The following is a 26,788-nucleotide window of genomic DNA, read 5'->3' on the forward strand; positions in this document are numbered from 1 at the left end:
GCTGGAAAAAGGATAACAAACAAAAGAGTTGACATTTAAGTTATTTTTCTAACTCATCATTCACTCAACAAAGGCATACAGAGGCTCCGTTCCTGCTTAAAGTGAGCTGGGTATCCCAGGGCCGCATTTATCAAGTACAATATTTATTAAGATGAATAATCCAAATCCACCCCCAGTAGACATCCTGTAAAACAGATTTATATTTATAAGAAGATAAGCAGGAGTCACACCACGCAATCTGTGACTTACTGTACTATTGTAAAACCCATAAAAAATAGCAGTTACCAAAAAAAAAAAAAGTGATATGAAAGAATGTAAATGAAATATGTGCAACTATTTATCAGACAAATGCAACAAAAAGAGGGCAGAGTTGCCTCTGTGTCCTGGCAGTTAAGGCAGCCAGGTCCTATCTGGCCTATTACATGATTCAAATCCTGGATCCACTAGCTTGAGAAACATTCCAGGCACGTATTACGTGCATGCCCATAATCCCAAAGAGAGATAGAGATGGAAAGAAGGGGATTTGGCATTACCCCTGGAGGGGTGCTTTCTTCTCTCTATTTCTCTCTCTGAACACATGTGCCCACTAGCAAACAAAAAAATCATTAAAAATAATAAAAAATGTAAATTTTAAACAGTGAATTTTAGTTAAACCTTAGGACAGAAAGTATAATTTTGAAAAAATTGTCTTTCTACTGTGAAAGTACAATAATCAGAAACCATAATATTGTAAATAACTTACTACTAAAATATATCAGGTTAGTGGGCTGGCCCTATAACCTAGTGATTAAAGGAGATCTCACATAATCGACAGTAGTTCAAACCTCAGCCCCAACAGCTTGAAAAATATGCCAGCATATGTGTGTGCATGTGCCCAAAATCATCCCGACAGGTTGGATACATGGAGGAGAGAGGATTGCAGTGTGGCCACACCCTGTCAAGGCATGTTTACTCCCTCGGCCTCTCTCTCTCTCTCTCTCTCTCTCTCTCTCTCTCTCTCTCTCTCTATCTATCTCTCTCTCTCTCACAAGCACAAGGTGCTAGCATATATATATATGATATATATATATATATATCATATATATATATATGCTATCCTACACACACACACACACACACACACACACACACACATAGGAGAGGTTTTCTTGCTGTAAGGCATGTATGCTCACTGGAAAGACAGGGAGAGACAGAGAGACAGAAAGCAAGAAATAATCCCCCAGGGAGGATGGCCTCACCACAGTCCCTTCTCCTCTATTCTCCTCTTGGGATCTTGGGCACGCACACACATGCACCTGGCATGAGTTTAAGCCACTGGGTCCGGGACTCGAACCGTGGTCAATTACATGAGAGTCCAGTGACATAGCCATTATGCCAACTGCTGATCCTGCACAAGCACCTTCTATGAATTAAAAAAGTACATATTTTTACATATCAGGTCAAAAGCAAAAAAATAATGAGAAACAAAATTATTGTGTAGACTTTAATAGCTCTTCTTTCAACTGTCAATAAATCAATTTGTCAAAAGTTAGCAAAAGAAAATTCTGTTACTATAATTAAAGATGCAAATACACATGAAAAATACACCCTACAAATAAAAAAAAATACACATCCTTTTTCATTCTTTTCACACCTTTATAACACTTGAGTAACAAAAATAACAAAACACATGTACAGAAAAGAGATGGAACAAATTGAACAGATATAATATCAAAAAGGAATAGATAAGTTCTGAAAAATATCAAGAAGAAAAAGAAAGAACTAAATTAGATATGAGAAATATAATAGATAAATGGAAAGCACCAAGAAGTCTTGTGTTTAAGTCATGTATATGAAAATCTAATTAAGTGGAAAAATTGTAGGAAAATATGGATAATCAAAATTTAACATTTAATTTTAATAGAAAAGTTAACTAAAATTATCTACCTTAGGTAGATTCATTATTGTAGAAACATGTAAATCTATTACCCCTCTCACTCAGAAAAGGGATTCTAGGACTAGACCATTTTCCTGGTAATTCAGAGTGACGTCTGTTTGATCAGTAAGCCTCCAATGATATATTTTATTACCCCAGATAGTTTACACCAGGGTTCACACCTGGTGTTGTATACTCTGTGGGTACAAACATATAGTGACATGTATCCCCCATTGCTAATCTTGAAGCATTTCGAGATTTTTTAGCTATCTTTCTGTTATTGGTTGCTAGCTTAATTCTGTTATGGTTTGAGAGCAGAAATCGTGTAATTTCTATATTTTTGTATTTGTTAAGGTATATCTTATGATTCAAAATATATTTTTTCTTGGTAGACATTCTATGTGAGCTTGAGAAACATGCATAATGTGCTGCTGTTAGATGATGAAGTCTATAGATGTCGATTTACCCAATTGATTGATGGTACCATTGTGTTTGATTACGTCCTCATTGATTTTCTGCCTGTTAATTTTATCCATTTTTGATAGAAGGGTGTCGAAATCTCCAAATATAATAGTGAACTCATCTATTCTTGCAGTCCTATCAGTTCTTGCCTTAGATATTGTAATATTCTGTTGTTTGGTATATGCATATTAAGGATTATTATATTTTCTTGGAGTATTGATCCCTTGATCATTATGTAATGCCCATCTTTAACCCTGATAACTTTCCTGGTCTTAAGTCTTATCTGTCTGAAATTAACATAGCTACTTCTGCTTTCTTTAGATAAGTGCAATCAAGGCGTATCATTCATTATGACTTTTTATATCTATGTGTCTGTATTTAACCCGTGGGTTTTGTAGACAACATGTAGTCTGATCTTGTTTGCTTGATCCACTCTTACAACCTCTGTTTTTTATTCATTTAGAGCATTGATGTACAAAGTGATTATTGATAATAGTTGAATTAATTATTACCATGTCTTACTGTTTTCTATTTGTTGCCATTCTTTGTTTCTATTTTATCTTCCACACTCTTTGTGTCATTTGTGTGTGTGTGTGTGTGTGTGTGTGTGTGTGTGCGTCTGTTTTTAAAGACAAGGTCTTGCCATGTTGTGATTCTCCTACCTCAGTCTCCCCAACTTGCTGGGAATACATGTGTACAGTTCCAGCCTTTAAGGTGGACTGGGAATCAAACGAGGTACAGCATCTCAGTGATGCTGTGCATGCTACTGTGGCTGAGCTGTTTATGGTTTGGGTGTTTTTTTAAGTTTATTTTTCTTTCTTTTGTAAGAGACTGAGAGGCACACCCAACAGTGGTTTTGTGTTATGATCCACCTGAGCCTCAGCCAGTCTGGATCATGGGCACACATGTGTGCGTGGTGTATAGATCTTGGGACACTAACCAAGGACCTTCTCAACTGGATTCACCATTATGGAACATTGCATTGCTGGTCCTGCCACTGTGGTTGGCCTCTTTTGTGGTTTTAATGGAGCATTTACTTGATTTTATTTTTTTCTCAGTGTTTAGCCTGTTGTTATGGTCTGAATGTTTGCGTCCCTCCAACACTCATATGTTAAGATCCTAATCCCCAGGTGATAGTGTTAGGATGTGGGGACTTTGGGAGGCAATTAGGTCATGTGAGCAGAGCTTTCATGAATGGGTAAGAGCTCTTATAGAAGAGGCTCAAGAAAGACTCTGTATTATTTTACCATATAAGGATACAGTGAGTAGGCACTATCAATAGATAAGAAAGTAGGCTCTCAGAATCATGAGGTGGCATAGTGGTTAAGGTGCTATTCTTCTATATGGCTGACCACGGTTCAAGTCTTGGACCCTGCAGCTTGAAATTCACACCAGGTGTGTGTGCGCATATATGCCCGAGATCCTGAAAGTGGAGTGGAGGAGGGACTGCCTCCATGGCCATATCCCCTAGGGGAGTCATTTCTTACTTTTTCTCTCTTTGTCTCTCTGACGAGTGCATGCACCCTATAGCAAAAATCTCTCAAGAGAAAGAGAGAGAGAGACAGAGACAGAGACAGAGGGAGGGAGGAAGGAAGGAAGAAAAAAAAGGAAAGGAAAAAGAAAGAGAAAAAGAAAAAAGAAGGCTCTCACCAGACACCAACTCTACCTTGGTCTTGGACTTCTTACCGCCAAAACTGTGAGAAATAAATTGCTGTTGTTTATAAGCTATTCAGTTTATGGTATTTTGTTGCTGCAATGTGAATGGACTAAGACACCTATCAGTTATACGTTTTATTTGTTTTAGTGGTTGCCCTGAATTTTACAATATATATTTACAATCAGTCCAAGTCTACTTTCAAGGTACTTCTAGTTTGCTTTCAAATTCACTTTACAGGTAGTGCAGGTAAATTGTAATAATAATATAAAAAAATCCTAATCCTTCCCATCCCTTGAATCATTGCCATTCATTTCACTTGTACATGAACATATGTACAAGTATATATATTCACATTTATATTCATAAGCAAATATAATTGAATAAATTTCTGCTATTACTGTTTTAAACAAATTTTTTCTGTTAGTTCAAGTACAAGAGAAATTCTTGACAGTAGAGCTTTAAGGCCATCGTCTCTCTTCTGGGACCAACCAGACTTCACCCCCAAACAGGGAAAGATGGAAAGGAAGAAAAACAGGAGGGGTAGGAGACCTGGACCCTGAAGAGCACCCCTCCAGCTACCACAGGAGCCAGGCTGACATTGGTTTCATTTTGCTAGACTTGGGAAAGGTGATCTAGAAGCATAGGGCTCTGGGAGAAGTGACTGACTACAAAGTTAATATCCCCCTGGAGGAGCTCCAGAAGAGGATGAATGGGTTAGCCAGAATGGAAGTGTGTCCTTATTATAAGAAGCTGTTTAAATTATTAAAATCCCACATGCCATACTGTGTGATGATAGGACCAAACACAGATGTGCTGATCAAGGGCTTTATCAGGCCAAACCAGCTATATTCCCACTTGTTAAAAAATTGAAAGGACCAATCAAAGGTGTAATTAAAGTGGGACCAGCAGTTGGCATAATGGCTATGTCGCTGGACTCCCATGTAGCCGACTGAGGTTCGAGTCCCAGACCCCGTAGCTTAAACTCACACTGGGCATGTGTGCATGTGTGGCCAGGATCCCTAAAGGAGAATGGAGGAGAAAGGATTGCGGTGTGGCCATCACCCCTGGGGGAATAAGTTCTTGCTTTCTCTCTCTCTCTCTGTCTTTTTGGCAAGTGCACGCACCCTATGGCAAAATCTCTCCCCCCCAAAAAATGTAATTAAAGCTAAAGAGAAAAAGTTAGAGACAGTGAGTAAAGAAAGAGAAATTAAATCAAAGAAGGACAAACCAGAAAAGACAACAGAGACTTTTCCACTACTAAATGTCAGTTTGGAAAGTACTACAAAGGCAGATAAAGACATTGACAATCCAATTCACCTTTCCTTCTAAATGGCAAGTGCTGAATCAAAGATTACTTTTCAGGAGTGAATAAGGCTCAGTTTTTATACATCAGAGAATACCTCTCCTAAAAGAAAACTTGCCAAAGATCTGCCTAAATCAGGGGAAAGTAGATCTAATCATTCAGAAACTGAACTATCTTTATTGGTTAGCTCATCAGAACTTTCTTTGTCAAGTCAAGGTAAGAAATATTCCCAAGTCATACCTATTGAAGTCCAGACCACTTATGCTAATCTGAAATTGGGCAAAATTCAGAGGCAAGAGCTTCTAGTAAAATTACTAGATGTGCCTATTGGTGATTATCAAGGCTCTGCAGAGAATCTCACTGATGGGGTTAAAAGAGTAAGAACATCATTGATGATTGGTGAGCAAGATTCTAAAGGCAGGAGTCACTTCTTGATAGTCTCTACTGACATGAGAGACACTGAAATTTGGGAAAAGAACACAGAATTATTCATTTTAGGCCTTAAAATTAGCACAGTGGGTGAAATCCAAGTCACGGAGAACCAAGAAAAAGGACTTCATAGCCTTAGAATAGAGATATGTGGGAACCAAGGAAATACAGAGCAAAGTGTGTCTGTGACAGAAATGCAGGACTGGACTTCCAGGGGCAGCAACTCCCAAGAACTTCAATACTGACAATGCAGCCACGGAAAAGAAATCTCAAGTTGAAGGTGCTCATGTAAATTTTTTTTACTCCAAGGGAACCAACTTACGATTCAACAAGAGAAAAAGCAAAAGGAGTTCCTGATGTGAAGGCATTAATGGAGAGTAAAGGACAGGCTTCTCTGGAGCAATCCCTGCATTCAGCCTAGCATCACACTTCTAAAAGCCCCTATGTCAATTAATAGTACAGACAGAAGACTCTTCAGCTCCTCAGCTCGATGGGGCTGGAGCAGTTTCCAGAGCTCTACCCTAGTTATCTTGGACTAGGGATGTTGCCAGGGGAACCTTGCTATTGAAACACAATGGTCCAGAAGCCTCAGCATGGTTGTCCCCAAGTGAGAAGTCTCACACAAGTTCCTTTGCTGGAAAGAAGTTCCGCTGATAACAGAGTTTGGAACCCTTGTCCAGGTTCACAACCTCCAGCTTCTCTCTCGGGAGGTTCTTTGGAACTGTACAAAAATGCTGGATCAGGTGCAATGCCACCATGAAAAGGAGCAGAGTTGGTGGCATCACCATGCTTTTTATGGATACTTCCTCCTTTGTTGTTGCTGGAGTTTTAGGCAGCGGAAGCTGTCATGCTGGCGTAAATGACATTGACTTTACACCTTCAAAGAAAGCTATGGACCTGCGAGCAGCATGGCAGAATCAATGGCACTACTTATTTAATGATTGAAAGGTGGATCCTGGGGGCTAGAAGGTATTATGATGGCTAAAGGCGCTGGATTCCCACATAGCTGAACATGGTTTGAGTCCCGGACATGGCAGTTTGCTTTCTCACTTTCTCTTCCTCTCTATGTCTCTCTCTGATCAATTTAAAAAATAATGACAAATGGAATTAAATAAATAATTTTTTTTTAAAAAAAGGTGTATTCAGGGCAAGAGAAGGGAGTGAAAGAATAAAAGTATTGGAATCTAAAAAAAAAAAAAAAAAGAAAAGAAAAGAAAAAAAGTCCTTAGTTCTCTTTCTTTCTTTATGTATTGAAGTTTTAACTTCTAATACTTACCTTCTCTCTAAAAACTTTAAAGATTTCTTCCAAGGCAGATCTACTGGCAGCTAATCCCTTCAAGTTTTGTTTGTCTGACAGTCTAATTCTTCTTCAATTTTGAAGCATAATTTCATAGGATACAGAACTCTAGATTGATGGGTTTTTCATTTAATGCTTTAAATAATTCATTCTATTCTTATTTGTGTGGTTCTAAGAAGTCAAATGTATTATCTTTGCTTTTCTATATGTAATAATTTTTCATTTGCCTTCTTCCAATATGTATCAAGATTTTCCGAAGTTTGAATGTAGTGTGTGTATGTGTGTGTGTGTGTATAGTTTTTGTTTGTTTGTATATATAATGCTTGGTGTTCTCTTTGCTTCCTGGATAAGTAATTTTGTGTCTAATATAGATCATGGAAAATTCTCAATTATTATTGTTTTATATATTGCTTCTGTTCTTGATTATCTTCTCCTTTTGGAATTTTTGTTATACTATTTCATACCCTTTTATAGTTGTCTCGCTGTTCATGAATATTCTCTGTCCTGGTTGTTTCTTCAGTCTTTGTGTGTGTGTGTGTGTGTGTGTGTGTGTGTGTGTGTGTGTTTTAGTTTCATAAGATTCTGTTTTCAGATACTCACATAAGAGGTTTTCCTTATCTGTCCCAGTTCATTAATGAGCCCACCAAAAGCACCCATTCTTCATATATGTTACAGTGCTTTTGATCTCTAGTATGTCTTTTTGATTCTTAGAATTTCCACCTCTCTGCATTACCCATTTGTTCTTGCATATTTATTTTTCCACTCAGTCCCTTAGCATATTAGTCATAGGTTTTTAAAATTTCTGTAATAATTCCAACATTCCTGACACATCTGACTTTGGTTCTGATGCTTGTTCAGTCTCCTCATGCTGTTTTTTGCCTCTTAGTATGCATTGTAATTTTGTGTTGAAAGGCAGGTAGAATGTACTTGGTAAAAGGGACCTGGTAAATAGGCCTCTAGTATTGTAGTGGTACGGTGACTGGGAAGGGGAAGTATCCTGTGATCCTATGAGTAGGTCTCAGTCTTTCATTGAGCCTGTGCTGTTGGGTTGTGACCTTCACCTGTTCTTCCCTGGTATTTTTTTTTTTTTTTTTTCACCCCATAGTGGGGATTTTTGGGTTTGGCCCTTCCCCGTTTTTTCCCTTTTTTTTTTTTTTTTTTTTTTTTACCCCCATAGAAGGGACATGATGAATGAAGATGGAGTTGGGGGTATTTTTTTCTCCACAAGTAGATTAGGTTCTAATTAAGCCCCAGAGGTTAGGGCCAGTTAAAAAGTTTCTCCTGAGAGCAGACATTTCTTTTGTTTATTTTGTTTTGGTTTTCAAGCTGCTATGTCTGAGACTGAAACCATGTAGTCAGCCATGTGGGATCAAGCTACCTTAATTAACCACCATGCCACTAGCTGACCCATGGGGTAGATCATTTTAAGATCAGAATGCTTGGATACATTTAAAAATGACTCTTTTCCCCCCGCAACTGACCGGAAGCCTGAGACTTTTTTCCCACTATTTACTGCAAGGACCTAGTAAAGCTCCTGGAAGAAAAAACAAACAAAAGCCTCCCAGTGACTAGGTCTCCTTGGAGCTTTAACTTTCAGATTTGTCCATACATGGTCTCTAGCCATTTATCAATTATAGTTCAGGTTTTCCTACCCTGTGGCAGTTCTTTAGGAGGCTTCTATTCCAAGTTTTGCTTCTCCATATCTTCCTCGCTATCTCTGATCTCAGGCAAACACTTTGGCCAGTTATCTCATTGCTGAATCTGAAAAGAATTGTCGATTTCTCAATTTGTTCAGCTTTTTACTTGTTATTGAAAGAGAGTGATGACTTCTACACTTTACATGACAACCAGAAACCAGAAATCAAGGTAACTGACCCAAACTTGAATTACTTACCTTTTTACTGTTGAGTTGTAATTGCTCATGCTGGCTGAGATTTTATGCTCCAGTTTCAGAAAGAAAATATTACTACCTTGCAATGAATATTACTTAAATATGCCATTTGATTGATATTAATGTGACTAAGAAAATGAATAAGAAATGGTTCATTTTGAGTGATTTAAAATTTCAGACTCAAATATCAATTATTTTAGGTGTGTTCACTTTTTAAAAATGGTTATTTTTGAAAACACTCTGATTTTATAAACCATTTTCTTCTACTTAAAATTTGACATCATGTTTATTTGCTAGAAAAGCAGTCTTGTCAATAGTCTATTGTCATCAGTCCTAGTCTTTCTTTCTTTATTCTTTCAGTATGACTTTGAAATGAAAAAATCCACACCTCTGATGTATCAGGAAAATTCTTAGAACACATTGGTCTGTGATTGTAATAAAAATAGTGTGATCTCTTTGAGAGCAACTCTCCTGGGAGAGGCTCTAATTTTATTCTATCAATTCTGGAGAATCTTTTCTCCAGCCCACACACAGACTACTGACATAAAAAGAAGGGTGTCTAGTCTAGGATTTTGCTTTTTCTCTTTGAACCTATTTTGGATTATTGGCATAGTCAACTCAAAACAGCCCAAAAGGATGAATCTTTGGTAAAAAAAAAAAATACTTCCAAAACTGACTGTTCTCCCTCTCTTAGATCTCCTTAAGAGGGGAACCCAAGGAATTGGCAAAGGATACAAGAACCCTTTTCTATAGTCTATAAAAGTCACCCACCTAAGGCATAGATGGTATGACAGGTACATAACAGATCTAGACAGCTATAGTAGATTGTGTTTCCCCAAAGATGGCTTCCAACAACTTATCATATCCAGCATGCTCTTCTTAAAATAGGACTGTGACACTCTTCCTCATCAAGTGAAATCTACACCTCTATTGTTAAAAACTTAGTAGACCTTTGTGACTGCCTTAACAAAGAATAGTAGGAGAGATGTTATATGATTTCTGAAGCTAGCTCATAAAAATGCATGCACTTCTAATTTCATTAACATAATGGCTTTTAGAATACAGCTACTATTGTATGAAGAAGCCCAAGCAAACTAGACAGATTATCTTAAGAGGGAAGGTCCCCAGTTCATAGGTGTTGCTGAACTCCTAGCCAACAGCTGATACTAAGGTGCTGGTTAAGTAAGCGAGCTTGCCAGTCCCCAAACTAGCCATCCAATTAATGAGGTGTATGATAGAGATGAGTCCTTACTGATCTCTGCTCAGTTACATGTTCCCATCACTTCTCAGCCTTTTGGCTAAGATTAAGTATAGTAAATTACACTTTCTGAGAATAATTGATTGCATGTAAACCAAGTTTGGATAGTTTAATAGATAGTGGTGATAATTTTAACTATTAGGTTGTCAGAAAAGTCATGAGGTATTTGTCTATGTTTTCCTATGCAAAATTGCATCATGACTTTTCTGACGATCCAATAGAAGTAAACATAAAACATCTGGCACCACTTGCTCAAATTTCTATGAAACAATGGCATTTTATTCTTTCTGATCAATAGATTTCTTTTATCTTACATATTAGTCCTATCCTTCTACAGGGGACAGATCCATTCTCAGTATATTTTACACCTACAATATAAGAATAAAAACAAAACTGAAGAGACCTAATCCACGAGTTAAATTGTTAGAGTAAAGCAAAATCTTTTGACTTAAAACTTCATTCTATGCAAGAATCATCACATGGGGAACCAGCAGTTAGCGTAATGGCTATGTTGCTGGATTCCCACGTAGTCGACCACGGTTTGCGTCCCGGACCCGGTGGCTTAAAACTCACGCCGGGCGCGTGTGCGTGTGTGCCCAAGATCCCGAGAGGAGAATGGAGGAGAAGGGATTGCGGCATGACCATCCCCTCTGGGGGGTGATTTCTCACTTTCTGTCTCTATGTCTTTGTCTGTCTGGCGAGTGCACGCGCCCTGTAGCGAAAACCTCTCCAAAAAAAAAAAGAATCATCACATCAATCAACAGTAATTCCACATTGATTCAGGTTAGTTAACTGTAGGTTTCCATTTGTATATACAGGTATGTATTACTGTTGACTTATTTCAATGTCTGGGCCAGCCTGGTGGTTAAGGTAGTTGGATCCCACATGGCAGACCATGTGCTTTGAGTCCTGGACATGGTGGGTTGAAAACCACACTGGATATGTTTTTCCCACTAAAGAAGGGAGAAATGAAGGTGAAGGGATTGTGGCATGACCATTCCACAGAGAGGGTACTTTCTCTTTCTCCCTCTCTTTCTTTTTCTGTCTCTCTCTGGAGAGTGTATCCAATCTCTGGCAAATCATTTTATTCAATAATTATTATTTTAAATTGTGATGAGAATAGAATACCAAGACAATGTCACATCATGGAAATGAGCTATGTGCTTGACTCAGACTACCTTTAATACAAATATAGTTTTTGTTTGTTTGTTTGTTTTTTGTCTACCTCCCAAAATTAAAACATGTATAGGGGTGCTATTCTCAGCTTATGAGTTCAGCAACGTGTAGCCTAACTTCAAGATCATTTCATGCATTTATTAGTTATAGATTTTTAAAGTTAAAGGATATTTGAGCAATTATCCTAAGCGTTTTCTTGCCAAGAAGATTGAAAGTGAGGAATGTAAATGATGGGAATTTTAACAATTTTTAACCATGACTATTCATTAGAATTACCTAGTATGTCTCCCTTTTTTTAGTCCATTGTGATTTAATTGCTCTGGGGTGTGGCCAAGGTAGTTTTGATATGTGGTAAAGATTTTTTTCAAAGATGGTCAAGGTGAATTTATAGTACAGACATCATTGAGCATTAATAGGTTTAGTAAACTGGGTATCATAGCATTTTTAAAAAATTCAATAGGTGAGACCAGCAGTTAACGTAATGGCTACATCGCTGGACTCCCACGTATTTGACTGTGATTCGCGTCCCAGACCCAGTGGCTTAAAACTCATGTCGGGTACGTATGCGTGGGTGCCCAAGATCCAGAGAGGAGAATGGAGAAGGGACTGCAGCGTGGCCATCCTCCCGGGGGGTGATTTCTCACTTTCTGTCTCTCTGTCTAGCGAGTGCACATGCCCTATGGCCAAAACCTCTACAAAAAAAAAAAAAAATTCAATAGGCAGTATCAAGTACAATAACAAAAAAATGAGAGACCTATTCTGTTTTCAATTTTACTTTGATCATTTATGTTAGATCAAGCAGATGGTTAAGTGTGATCTTATACTTGTCATTAACAGTTATTTAATTCTTGCTAATCTCCATTTATAAAGAAAAGAGCAAAGGTCTCAGGCTCAGAGACCCTGACAGCTAGTGTTGATTTACATTCTTTTGGACACTGTCCATTTATATGATTTTTTTTTTTTACTCATTGTATTTATTTTAGCAGTTAACTATGATTTTGGTGTGTAGATTGCCATTTAGAATAAAGATACAGTGTGTCATTATCAGCATCCATACTAATTTAAGGAAACTAATTAGTTTGAAAAATAAGTTAATAATAGAACATTTGGTACTAACACATGACCTCCAAAAATGTGAAGGTATGATTCTAATGACTGAATTATAGAAATACTGGATTAAGATACTGGGAAGAGCCAAGATTAGGCATCCCGAGATCACCAATTCCCAGTGAGATATTCCATCAACCATTACACTGCTGAGGAAAAAAAAAAATTCTACCATTGTTAATATGAACTTGATGTTAAAACAGAAAAGCTGACACCTTTGAGGCAACTCGGGCATTTGACACAACCTGAAATATTCATGAAGTGCCTTCAAGCAAGTGTAGTGATTTTTAATGTGTCACTCTTTCAAAACACGTTTGCTGGGGCAGGTTGGAATCTAAATCCTGTAATGGAACAATTATTCCAGTTTATTGGTACCAAAGAAAGTCAAGCAAATTTTTATATTAACGGATTGCAATCTTACCTGCCTTAAATATCACTTGTTCAGACAACCAAGTGACAGCTGAAATTGTTAATCAATCAGTCAGAAAAATTAAATCTGTTTACAATATTAAGGGCTGTTTTTGTGTTTTAGTAACTGTCAATTCTCTTCCTTGGGTGAGCAGAGTACATTTGTGACAAAAAAAAATGACCTTAATGCAGCATTTGGGGTTGGTGGGATTGCTTAGTCAGAAAAGCAGGGGTGAGTGATGTCACCACCAATTCCTTTGGGATTTTCACAAAAGAAAACACCAAGCAGGTTCCAAAAGGAACCTACAGGTCTGATTGTTTTCGAGGCACCTGGATGTGATTTACATGCAGTGTCAAGGTTTCAAAGGCAACCCAGTGAAGGAATGAATGATTAATATTGGAAGCTCTGCAATAACAGGCTGTGTAAAGTGATAAAAGGGAGAAAGACCGCCTATTCAACCTTGGCTTCCAAATAGCCGTCAAAATGGATTTTTTTTTTCTAAACTGGAAAAATTATGCTTCTTGGCAGTCCAGCAGCAGCATTTACATTGAGAGTGCTTACTAGGGAATTAGTTTTTGCTGATAATTTGTTATACTGAAACTTCCTGCTATATTTGCAAGGTCTAAGAGGTTCCACAAATTCCAAAGTTTATTTTATACCTTGATTTTTAGCATAGGGTGGATATCACAATACACTTTTTAGCTTACATATAATTAGTAGTGATGTTTGCATATTTTCATCTGGCATGAGTTATCACATTATGTAGTATTTCAGGGTTTTTTTTTTTTCTCTTAGTACAGAGTAATTTTAAAATGACATAAAATTCCATTAACATCATCACCTAAGAAAATATTGGGGGAAAAAAATAAGATTCTCTTCTATTTCATTGGATACAAATTGGATTTTCCAAAGCAGTTATTTCAGAGATGACTTGTCTTATAAATCTATTTATAGTTAATGCCTGTAATATATTCTTAAATATTTTTTTGGGGAAATCTATATGATTAGACAAACAAATGGTTGAATAATAAAGTAATTCTTGCAAAGCTTAGAGACCCTAAAAATACCAAAATGGGAGGGAATATTTTATTGTCATTATGATATAAATGCCAACTTGAAGTTAGCTATAGTAAATTTTTAGTTTTCTGGAGATCTATATACTTTGACATCCCTGTGCTCCCAGCCCCATTTAGCTACCCCCTCCTTCTTGAGTTACTCAAACTGTTTTTACCCTCATTAGTTCTTTACACACATATGTATGCCTAGTATAGACCATTTTCCTCTTCTCCTAGAAACTTCAAATCTTAGCTCAATTATCAGTTCACTGCAACCCAATTATAGATTTCTCCATGTACTTTGAGCTTATATTACATTGTAATTTTACATCAATTTGTGTAGCCATTTAATGTCTCTTTCAAATATAATCTCTATAAACATAAGGACTGTTTTCTTTTTCCCTCAGCATTGTATCGTCAGCAACTAAAGTACAGTAGTTGGTTAATAAATTGTTTTTGAATGCATAATCTTAGTTTTAAAACAGCACCTTTGAGAAGAAACTCAAATTTGTATGACTCAGAGGAATTCCTCTTGCATATTTACTTATTTACTTTAATTTTTGCCATAGGGCACATGTACTCATTAGAGATACAGAGAGAGGGAAAGTGAGAATTCATTCCCTAGGGAGGATGGCCATGTTGCAATCTCTTTTCCATTCTGTGCTCAGGATTATAGGCACACATGCACACATGCCTGGTGTGAGTTTCAAACCACTGGATCTGTGGATGCAAATCATGGTCTGCCACATGAGAAAGTCCAGTGCCTTAACCACTATGCCCCTGCTTCTTAAACTCCTATGTAAGCCATTGAAAAAGGCTCACCCACTGCTAGAGTTTCTTTTCTAAGCAAATCTGTAGACAGCAACATAGAAAAGGGACTTGAGGGCTGAGCCCATAGTGCAGCAGTGAGGCAGTGTGTATAGGGAGCTGTATCCCACATGGCCAACTGGGGTTCCAACTTGGGCCCTGGCAGCTTAAAAACCACTTGGGGCACATATGGACATGTGCCTAGGATCCTAATGGTATGGAGAAATAGAAGAAAAAGATTGTGGCATGACCACACACCTTGGAGGTGCTTTCTTTCTCTGTTTCTTTCTCTCTGGCAAGCAAATGCACCCTCTGGCAATAAGAGGAATAAAAGTATTTATTTACTGGAAAACAGAATTAGACTACTGAGCTTTGAAGGAAAGGTTTTAAGAGAAATAGGAATGGGAGGAAAAGAAAATAAAGCTTTGACTCTACCCTTTACCAATTCTGGTCTGATCTATTTAAGGAAAAGGGGAAAAAAGAAAGAGTTGAGGAAAACAAAAACTAAGACTAACAAAATAATCTAACCAGTAGTAAACTATAAGCTAGTTTTTATTCAAAGAATATTGTTAGTGTTCCTAAAAAATGTGCACAAAAATTATCAGTGTTCCTGTTTCATTTGAATTATTTTTATACTGTAAAGAATGATAGACAAGTTTCTAAATATTTCTTTATTTTTTTGGAGAGGTTTTTGCTATAGGGCATGTGTGCTCGCCAGAAAGACAGAGAGAGACAGAGAGATAGAAAGCAAGAAATCACTCCCCAGAGGGGATGGTCATGCCGCAATCCCTTCTCCTCCATTCTCCTCTTGGGATCTTGGGCACGCACGCACATGTGCCCGGCATGAGTTTAAGTCACCGGGTCCAGGACTCGAACCGTGGTCGACTACGTGGGAGTCCAGTGACATAGCCATTACACTAACTGCTGGTCTCACAAGTTTCTAAATATTTCTAAATGTTAGATCCAATTTTATTGATAAATATATAGTGAAAATTCTACTGAGTACTATTTTATAATATGTTGACTAAATTTAATTTTAATTTAATTGTTCTGGATGTTCCTCTCCTATCCCTTTGTCACAGTTTATCAAAGATTACTGTTCTATAACAGTGACAAACTGATAGGGAAAAAAATTGGCTTGATATACGTGAGCTTCCTTTTGGCATTTCTTTTTCCTTTTTTATCTTTTTATTTTATTATCTGAGAATATTCATTTGAATCTTGAAAGAAATTATAGGATATCTTAATAGCACTTTTAGTAAAACTGTTATTATTAAATGTTTACTTCCTGTGAAAGAAACTGGAGTTTAGATATATATAGTCATGCTATTTGCTCCTCCCTAAGATGGTATTGAAGCTGAGCATTAATAGGTATAGTTATACCTAACCATAACTATACTTTGATAGCTGTTATATTCTACCAAGAAATGCACAAATCCTAAGTGTACCACCCAATAAATTTTTGCAAAATGAGCACACTCAAGTAATCAGCACCAAAATCCAGAAACAGAATATGGTCCAAATCCCAAATACTTCCATGGGGCCTCATCTAATACTAAACCATCCCTTTCAAAGGTGAATGGAGTCTAGACTTGATGTGATATGATATGATACATTAGTATCATGTACTCTTTTCTATCTGGTGTTTATATATATATGCATATATATGTGTGTGTATATACTTTAGGTTTTTGCCATTGGGCATGTGTGCTCACCAGAGAGAGACAGTGAAAGGGAAAGTCACCTCCCACCTTTGGGGAAGGCAGATGGCTGTACTGTAATCCCTTCTTCTCCATCCCCCTCTAGGGATTTTTTGGACATGCACGCATACATTCCTGGCGTGATTTTTCAAGCCGCTAGGTCTGGGACTTGAACTGCTGTCAGCCACATGGGAGTCCAGCACTTCAACCACTGTGCCACTTGCTGGCCCCTAGTTAATATGCTTTAGGTTGTTAAAACTCAACCAGGTTGGTGTATGAAGTCATAATTCATTAATTTTCTTGGCCTAATCATATTTCATCAAATGAATAGTGTACTGGTTTGTCTGTTTTACTGTGACAGACATTGGGTTGATTTCGTTTTTTAGCTATTATAGGTAGGGCTGCTACTGATATTCTTACAGATATCTTTTGGTAGATATACGCATATGTTGATATACATATATACACACACACACATACATACATACACACACACACATACACACACACATACATACTACTAAGGAGTAGAATTGACAGATCACTGATCACTGTGTCCTGTGTCCGTGTTCATTTTTACTTCCCAGTAGTTTTCCAGGGCAGTAGTACTAAATTTCACTCCCATCAGACATAATAGCAGCTCTAATTCCACATCCTCAGGAGGACTTATGTCTGTCTCTTTCATTTGCCGGTGTTTATACATTGTGCATGCCATGTGATTTTATTTAGGAATAAAACTTTACTAAATGTTCTATGTTTGTAAACATAACTTGTTTCATATGATTATACCTTGCTACCTGACTTGCGCTTACATCCCAGGGAGCAGGGGCCCTGTGATAGACACTGCTTTGTCCTTGAATGGGTCAGACATAGCAAATTCTGGATGATTTTGTTGAGGTGAATGCTGCCCGTTTTAGTATTCCATTAAAAGATAAGAGTGTGAAAGAGAGCACCGGAACAGGAGCAATGTAAATATATTTTATAGAGACTGACAAAAGTGGAAAAAATTCCTCTCAGTCTTTGTTAAGCTTTGTTTTCCTGTACCTATTCATCCACTTAACTCTCTATTGGTGCTACAGAAAATAGAGCAGTGGATCCTGTTTGCACACTGTCATTAATTGCTTCTGTTTTTACTCTGCAGTGTAAAACATTATATTTCCCTTGATGGTGAGCCTGGAATTTCTTTAGGAAGATAGTTTGGTATTTTATGATATAGCAAAGTTACTTCTCTCTCTTTGCTCATCAGAACCAAAAGTGAATCGAAGTCATGAGCCCAACATCAAACTGCTCTCTACTCCTTCAAGAAACAAAGTCAGCCAGTGTAACTAAATTGTGGATCCAGATGTCTAAGGACCTAAAGAAAGTCCTGTTACAATTTTCTTTTACCCAATTGCTTTCAAAATAAGGAAATGAAAGTAGGAAAGAATAACCACCTCACCCCAATGCCTTGATGGCATTTAATAGTAACAGTTCTTCACTGAAAATAAGAGATTTCTATAGAAATGATAATCACCCTCCTGTGAGTATATGGAGCTCATAAAACTTGAAGAGTTTCTAAAGGTCAGCAAGCATTGAAGGTTTTGTCCTGGGGATAAATTTCTAAATAACCCTGAGGAGGAAGAGGGGGAGGGAGGGAGAGAAAAAAATTAAATGTGTTGAAAGTAAAATGTGCAAAGTTAACAGTTTCCGGATTATCATTTAATTATAGCCATCAATCATCTTACAATCTCCCTTCTCTCAGTACTCGAGAAATTCCACGTGAAGCCATATGATCCAACCAACAGAAAATATATGGCCCAGTAAGAATCCTCAGGATGGCAAGCAATATTTTTTAAATTACCCTGTAGATTTTAGAAAATTACCTTCAAAATGGAAGAGTGGAATCCATCTTTTAACAAGCTCTAGGAAAATGAAATAACAAAGCTATCCTTTTAATTAACAAGTTAAACACCTATGGCTTCTTACTCTGTATCAGTCCAGACATTTACTGGTGATCATTTTCAAAAAGCTTTGCTTTCCAAATCATTTTATTTCAACCCATATTTTTACTAATGCGTGAAACTGGCCTGCAGTTAGTCATTTTATGAACATGATTTTACATTCTTTTTAAATGAGGACCATTTAAAGTTCAGCTTTTAGAAATACATTTGCTCCGTTAATTGGCACTAGGGGATGCCAGCAAATGTCTTTATGGACAGCTGTTATTTTTAAGGTTTAAAATGTTTTAATTTCTTCTTATTGAAGGGATCATACTGACTGTCCCTAAATTCTGTAGCCAAGGAATTAAATGGCTTTAAGCTTTTTAAGCTCCAGTGTGTTCAGAAAAGTGTTTCAACCATGGCAATCCCCTTGTTGAGCTGCATTTATCTCCCACTAGATACCTAAATGCTTCCTCCTTCTTCTCAGGCAGATAATTGCAAAGGGGTTGGAACCAGAGGAAAGGGTTGAGCTGGTGCTGAGCAGTGGATATAAAAAGAAGTGTCACCCTGGTGGAAGTAAATAGAATCTGAGACTGTAATCTCTGCTCTTATTTATTTTTGAAACCATAAATGCCCATGGAGACAGTTGTCATTTATTTGTCTACAGAAATTTTGTTTGCAGTCATGTATGGTTTTAACTTGTTTTTATTTCCATGTATTCTATTGTAGCAATCTTCTGCCTTGTACCACCTTGGTTTTCTCTCTAAATACAGATTTCGTTGTAAAGATATTGGCCGAAGCCTTTAAGATTGTGGGGCTTTTTGTTATGTTTTTTTTTTGTTTTGTTTTGTTTTTAAACAGCATGTTTATTACCTGTTTTTCCAACAGAGTTCATCTGGTGATTTAATGATCAGAAACATTCAGCTGAAACACAGTGGGAAATATGTCTGTATGGTGCAAACTGGGGTGGACAGTGTTTCATCTGCCGCTGACCTCATCGTAAGAGGTAAACTTTAATGCCTCCTTTTGTGTTTCACCTTCACATCTTACTACAGGGAGAGCCATGATGAGGTAGTATATGAGCATGTGAGTTATGATATTGATTTGTCCCCTCCCCCCATAGACCAGACAGAGACTATGATAATAAAGGTGAGTGTTAATTCAAAGAAATAAAAATCTCAACTCTGCCCTTCAAATAGCTCTCACTGTAATTGGCATTCCACAGCTGCTGCCAAGCTGATGTGTTTTTGAGCATGTCATTAATTCAGCGATTGTATTTAATATGAGAGAGAATATTGTGCATGTATGTCTGCTTCCAAAAGAATCAGGACATTGAGAGTGACAAAATGTGCCAAGCTGAGCTCCTGTCTAGGGTACTGATTCACTTCTGGGCTGAAAAATGACCAGAGTGCATCGTAGAATAAAACACTTCTAGATAACCAACTGGGAATTACAGAGATGTGCCAGACGGTTAAAGAGAAAGGAATCACACCAAAAATAAAAGGTTGATTTCGGAAACTGAGGCCTCCAAAAGCAGGTGTCCTGTGCAAACTTGGAGTACCATCGTTGTGGAATTCTTTGCCTCACACCCAAATTTTTAAGATCTAGTAACAGAAATGTGACGGAAAAAAATAAGATAGTTTTATTCTAGATAAGTGGCCTTTTTCCCAAAGGCTTTTGACTTTGGGATCAGTTGGGGGTATTAAAATGGTCATGTACATACAGTTTGCTTTTAGAAAAGGATGATATTTATGGAATTTTTACCCAGTGTTTGCATTTATGCCTTCCTCAGGCTCACCTGGACCACCAGAAAATGTGAAGGTAGATGAAATTACAGATACAACAGCCCAACTCTCTTGGAAAGAAGGTACAGACAACCATAGCCCAGTTATATCATATTCTATCCAGGCTAGGACACCTTTCTCCGTGGGTTGGCAAACCGTCACAACAGGTAAAGGGGGAGAGACGGATGCCATCAGCACATATAAATGGATTTCAAGTCAATGGTAAGGCGTGCAGACTCTTACCCTCTGAAATATTCCTTTGTAGTGCCTGAGACCATCGATGGGAGAACACACACAGCTACTGTAGTCGAGTTAAACCCATGGGTGGAATATGAATTTCGGGTTGTAGCCAGTAACAAAATTGGAGGTGGAGAACCCAGTTTACCCTCAGAAAAAGTAAGAACTGAAGAGGCAGGTTAGTGTTTTTGTTTTCTGAGTAATGAGTTAATAGATTTCCCTAGGTGTGTGTTTCTATTTTCCTTGGACCTGGTCTCCAGACCCACAGGGAATCAGCCTCAATAACCCAACTCTGCAATTATCTGACCTTTCTAATGGCAGTGCTGACCATATGGTATTTGTCAAAAGAAACACATGTAAATGATTCTGATACAGTGTGACATTTCCAAGAGTTCAGTCCATCATTAAAGATCATTAGTGCATGTTGAATGAATATGTTTTTGTCACTTAAGGTTATAATTACTATCTGACATAGTTACCCCGTTAACAGGGGAAGTGCTGTTTTCATTTATAACAAGCATTGACAAATTGGTAGAATAATGACATTTGGGAGTTCTGCTGCTAGGAAACCTCATTCTGCCACTAAGTTCAATGAATGAGCTTTAGCAGTTGATGAATAGGTATATTTTGGCCCTTCAAATATTAAATTAAGAAAGAATCATTATTAAGAATTTCCATGTAAGACAACTATTTAATATGAACCACAAAATGACCTTTATAAAAATATCCTAACCTGAAAACTCAAAATAAGGAAGTGTACATAGCATCATCATATTACAGAGACAGCTAAAGACTTAAAAACTTTCCTTTTCAGAGCCAGTAGATGATGTAGAGGTTATGTTACTGGACTCCCACATGGTCGACCTTGGTTCAAGTCCCAGACCTGGTGGCTTGAAACTCACACTGGGTGTGTGTGTGTATGAGCCTAAGATCCCAGGAGGAGACTAGAGGAAAAGGGATTCTGGTGTGACCATCCCCACTAGGAGGGTGATTTCTCACTTTTCCTCTTATTGTCTCTCTCCCTCTCTCTCTCTCTCTCTCTCTCTCTTTCTCTCTGATGAGCACACACACCCTAAGACAAAGAGCTCTTAAAAAATAAAAATAACTTTCCTTTTCAGAATCTGTAATAGTAATTGTTATTAAATAAAATGATTTTGAAATAGAACTAGTATGTCAGCTAACGTAGGAATCATGAACTAGTATGTCAGCTAACATAGGAATCATGTTATATGTTTCAATAATTTTAATAATGCTATTTTACTCAAGACGGCATGCATAATACCAAGTAATATGAGAAATAGAGGGCCTGTGCCTAGCTTGGAGTTCTACTTATTTGTTCACACATCACATGTTTTAGGGTATCTGTCATGTGCTCAGCGCTTTCTAGATGTTTCAGGGACATCTATGAACACAACAAAGACTTGCCCTCATGGGACTTATATTCTAGTTGTGTAAGGGGTTTCCTAAGCAAATATTCTCAGTGTAAGTGAGAAATCTGTTGACTGTGTGAAGTTTATAAAAAACATCTCCTAACAGGATTTGAGGGTACAAGTGTGGGTCCTTCTTATGTATAGCAAATGTTGGAGCAGTCAAGGATTAAATGTTCATGCTGCAGGGCCAGCAGGTGGCATAGTGGTTAAAGTGCTGGACTCCTATGTGGCTGATCATGAATAAAGTCCTGGACCCGGTGGCTTGATACTCACGTTTTGTGTGTGTGTGTGTGTTTGTGTGTGTGTGTGTGTGTGTGTGTGTGTGTGTGCATGCCCAAAATCCTGAGAGGAGAAGGGATTGTGGCATGGCCTTCTCCCCCAGGATGGTAATTTCTCTCTCTCTGTCTCCCTCTCTCTCTCTCTGTCTCCAGTGCACACACGCCCTATAGCAAAAAAAAAAAAAAAAAAAAAAAAAACTCTCAATAATAATATGCTGCATCATCCCTAGTGAATCACTTCTTGTTTTATTAGCATTCATACTAGTCACAAAGTACCTTCCAACTGGGTCAATTTTTTTCTTATTATTGGAGAGATTTTAAAGCTTATCATTTCATGCAAATTTAAATTATTTGAACTCATCAAACATATAAACATACATGAACTATGTCTACATACACAAACATGTCTATGCATCATGTGTAAATTATAACATTATCTCAAATATTAAAAATAAACATAGTCTTATTTCTAATAAAATTATTAAGTGCAAATGTGGTTTCATCTCTGTTTCTCTGACCTACACAGTTCCAGAAGTGCCTCCATCGGAAGTCAGTGGAGGAGGCGGGAGCCGGTCTGAACTAGTGATAACCTGGGACGTAAGTGTTTGGGCAGCATCTTCCCCATCAAGGTGCTGCTATTCTCATTATCATCATGGCCTCATGGGTGATGCTGGTATTACTGCTGGTCAGGGCAGTAGTTTTTATGGTACTGATAGTGGTGGTGCTGATGGGGGTGGTGGTGCTGCTGCTGGTGTTAGATGCTCTAGTAGCTAATATTTGCTCATGCTTACTCTATGCCAACCACTGTCCCTAGTGTTTTGAATATATTTTTCTCATTTTATCCTTGTAACATTTTATAAAAATACTAAGGTTCATAGATAATAATGTGCTCTGGGTCACCTGGCTGGTAAACATAGGGATGAGAATCATGTCCTGACCATTAACTCTTTTTTTTTTTTTTTGAGAGGTTTTTGCTATGGGGCACGTGCGCTTGCCAGACAGACAGAGAGAGACATAGAGACAGAAAGCAAGAAATCACCCCCGAGAGGGGATGGTCACGTTGCAGTCCCTTCTCCATTCTCCTCTCGGGATCTTGGGCATGCACGCACACGCACCCGGCGTGAGTTTTAAGTCACGGATCCGGGATGCGAACCACGGTCGACTATGTGGTAGTCCAGAGACATAGCCATTACATTAACTGCTGGTTCCCGTGATCATTAACTCTTGAGCTACCCTGGAGACTTTCTGAGAAGCCATGCTCACCCCACTGGTGATGCAACATATTCCAACATGTGCTTGAATCTGTTTCTTTCCTAGTAGTTCTCTCATCCCTCGTGTTATCCTATAATGAGGAAAAAGATAATTAACAGAATTAAGTCAGAAAGTACTAGAATTATCTGTATTACTTGAAGATGTTGAAGAAAAAATAATATTTTTTTTCTTTTTTTGGAGAGGTTTTTACTATAGGGCTCATGCACTCGCCAGAGAGACAGACAGAGACAGAGAGACAGAAAGCGAGAAATCATCCCCCAGGGGGGATGGCCATGCCGCAGTCCCTTCTCCTCCATTCTCCTCTTGGGATCTTGGGCACGCACGCACACGCACCCGGCGTGAGTTTTAAGCCGCCAGGTCCGGGACTCAAACCACAGTCAACTACATGGGAGTCCAGCGACATAGCCATTACGCTAACTGCTGGTGCCAAGAAAAAATAATTTTTGACATGACTGAAATAAAGCTTTGAGTTTAATAAGTTATATTTACTTGCTTTAAATAATATTTTAGTCTTTTTGTGCTTAAGTATCATGCTGATGTTTCTTTCTATAAAGTCAACATTAGGAATTAGTTCATTTTTATTTTATTAAGAAATCATATATATTCAACTAAAAGTATAACTTCTTACTAGAAACTCACACTTGAGCCAAGGGTTGCTTGGATATCTAAATAATCACAGAAAGTTCCATTTCATCCTCTGGATGTCTATGAAAGAGTGAAAATGTCTGTTTAAAACCAGCTGACATGACTCTCCCACTGATTTTTTCCTCCTTTTTATATCCAGCTGCTTAATACAGTATAGATTATTATTTGATGACTTTTGCAAGAGTAAGGATTATCACTCTGTTCATTTTTGCCTTGCCCTGATGTGTAAGGGTGACTCAGTATGTCTTTCCTTTATAGCCAGTCCCAGAAGAACTACAGAATGGTGAAGGTTTTGGGTATGTTGTTGCTTTCCGCCCTCTGGGGGTTACCAACTGGATCCAGACAGTAGTGACATCCCCTGATACCCCAAGATATGTCTTTAGGAATGAAAGCATCATGCCATTTTCACCCTATCAAGTTAAAGTGGGTGTTTATAATAACAAAGGTGAAGGACCATTTAGCCCAGTGACAACGGTGTTCTCTGCAGAAGAAGGTATGGGACTCATTATTCTATTGCAGTTCCAACCTAATAAACCTGTTGTGCCCCAGAAACTGACTTGGCCGTTCTTGTGACTTTAGATCTGTTCCTTTAAAACAACAATGATGAAAGTCATAGTTAAATTCTCAGCACAGGTCATAAAGATCTACCATAACTGACTTGAAATCTAAGACTCAATGGATAGAGAATGTAATAGTTAAAAATCAGTTTATGAGGATAAAAAGAAATACATTCTGAGTTCCAACTTGAAAAGCAGCACAGCTTTCCACAGCTCACTCTTCTTGGGGTAAACATAAGATACTCTCTTAGAGTTCTCCTAGTCCCAAGTTTCCAATGACTTAAGAAAAGGACATTGGTAGGAAGATGAGTTAGGACCAGAAGAAGTAGGACATTTAAAGGTGTAGAATGTGAAAACTTGAAAGATGTGAGTTTCAGCTGCGGTGTGTGTGTGTGTGTGTATGTATGTATGATTGTCAAAAAAGTCAAGATGTATTTTTCTATGCAAACATGTATTATTACTTTTCTGACAACCCAATATATATGTGTATATGTACGTATTATTTTCTAAAGTGGTCTTGAGAGAAAATGTAGATGTCTCAGTATTGGGGTATGTATAAAAGAAAGAGAGAGAAATATAATGGGGCTAGAGTGAAATACATATATTTATATATACATTTATATATATATGTGTGTGTGTGTGTGTGTGTATGCAATTGTATAGAGCCATACACACATGTGTATATGTGTGTATATGTATATACAATATAAAATATATAATATATAATATAATGTATAATAGAATATATACACATACATAGTCACTGGGAAAGCCATGACACAGTTTTGCGTAGAAAAATATGTCACGACTTTCCCAATGACATAATAAATGTATATATAAATATATGTATTTCACTCTAACCCTATTCCATTTCCCTGCCTTTCTTTTATACCTACACCCTGATGTTCAGACATCTACATTTTCTCTCAAGACTGCTTTAAAATATAGTAATGTTAAAAGACTCATATAGGGGACCAGCAGTTAGCGTAATGGCTATGTCACTGGACTCCCATGTAGTCAACTGCGGTTCGCATCCCGGACCGGGTGGCTTAAAACTTACGCTGGGTGCATGTGTGTGCGTGCCCAAGATCCCGAGAGGAGAATGGAGGAGAAGGGATTGTGGTGTGGCCATGCCTCCTGGGGGGTGATTTCTAGTTTTCTGTCTCTCTGTCTGTCTCTGTCTGGCAAGCACACATGTCCTATAGCGAAATCTCTCCAAAAAGAAAAAAAAGAGAGACTCATATAAAATTGCCATTTTAGATCAACAGTCAAATATTGGCTATCTAATGTAGTTCTACCTAATAAAAATATCAGGAGCTAACATGTATTGAATGTTTACCATCTGCCAGACATTATCAAATTTGAATTTCAAATGATGAATTGATTGTAGGTACTGTTATTACTCCTCATTTATACATAAGAAAAATGGCAGCATGTTGAGAAAGATTATAAATCGCCAATACCCATATAGTTAATGATATTGTCAGTATTATTTTTTTCTTTTTTGGAGAGGTTTTTGCTATAGGGCATGTGTGCTTTCCAGAAAGACAGAGAGAGACAGAAAGCGAGAAATCACCTCCCAACGGGGATGGCCACACTGCAATCCCTTCTCCCCCATTCTCCTCTTAGGATCTTGGGCACACACGCACATGTGCCTGGTGTGAGTTTAAGCCACCGAGTCCAGGACTTGAACTGTGGTCGACTACATCGGAGTCCAGCAACATAGCCATTACACTAACTGCTGGTCCCAATATTGTCAGTATTTTAACCCAGCATTTTTGCTCTTAACTATTGTGAGCTCATGAATAGATGTTACAAAAAGAATTATTATTCTTAAATACAAGTAAAGTCCATTTTCCTTAGACTTCCAAGCCCCTATTGTCACCTAATTTTCCATTAAGTTCTTTCTTTTTTAGTTTAATTCTAAGTGTATTTTTTAAATTCTATTTTATTTTATACAATCAATCACATATGTCACTTAGCTTGTAAAGTGAATGTTCCAACATGAATACATTTCCCACGGGTCCAATTGGGGATACCATACATGCTATCATCAACAGATAATAACCCATTTCTTTGTCCTCTAAATGTCTTGTCTATTTTTCTCCTTAATATCTTTCCCCAGATTCCTCCTTTTCTCACCCTCTTTCCACACTGTATCTGGTATCTATAGCCATTTTCTATGTTGCTATATCCTCTA

At 37.7% G+C, this 26,788-nt stretch overlaps 1 protein-coding gene and 1 pseudogene across 1 annotated transcript in view; both read left to right on the forward strand.

The window, feature by feature from the left end:
- Positions 1-26,788, forward strand: part of CNTN3 (contactin 3) — a 304,699-nt gene that overhangs the window by 247,704 nt on the left and 30,207 nt on the right. Inside the window, exons 13-17 of the mRNA XM_027771124.1 lie at positions 19,274-19,391; positions 20,178-20,336; positions 20,435-20,584; positions 22,641-22,711; positions 24,290-24,524. Of these exons, the coding sequence (XP_027626925.1) occupies positions 19,274-19,391; positions 20,178-20,336; positions 20,435-20,584; positions 22,641-22,711; positions 24,290-24,524 (733 nt within the window). The remainder of the gene's footprint in view (positions 1-19,273; positions 19,392-20,177; positions 20,337-20,434; positions 20,585-22,640; positions 22,712-24,289; positions 24,525-26,788) is intronic.
- On the forward strand, positions 4,758-6,187 carry LOC102498593 (uncharacterized protein C17orf80 homolog; annotated as a pseudogene).

Source organism: Tupaia chinensis, unplaced genomic scaffold (assembly GCF_000334495.1).
Source record: "Tupaia chinensis unplaced genomic scaffold, TupChi_1.0 Scaffold000185_1, whole genome shotgun sequence".
Taxonomy (NCBI): Eukaryota; Metazoa; Chordata; class Mammalia; order Scandentia; family Tupaiidae; genus Tupaia; species Tupaia belangeri.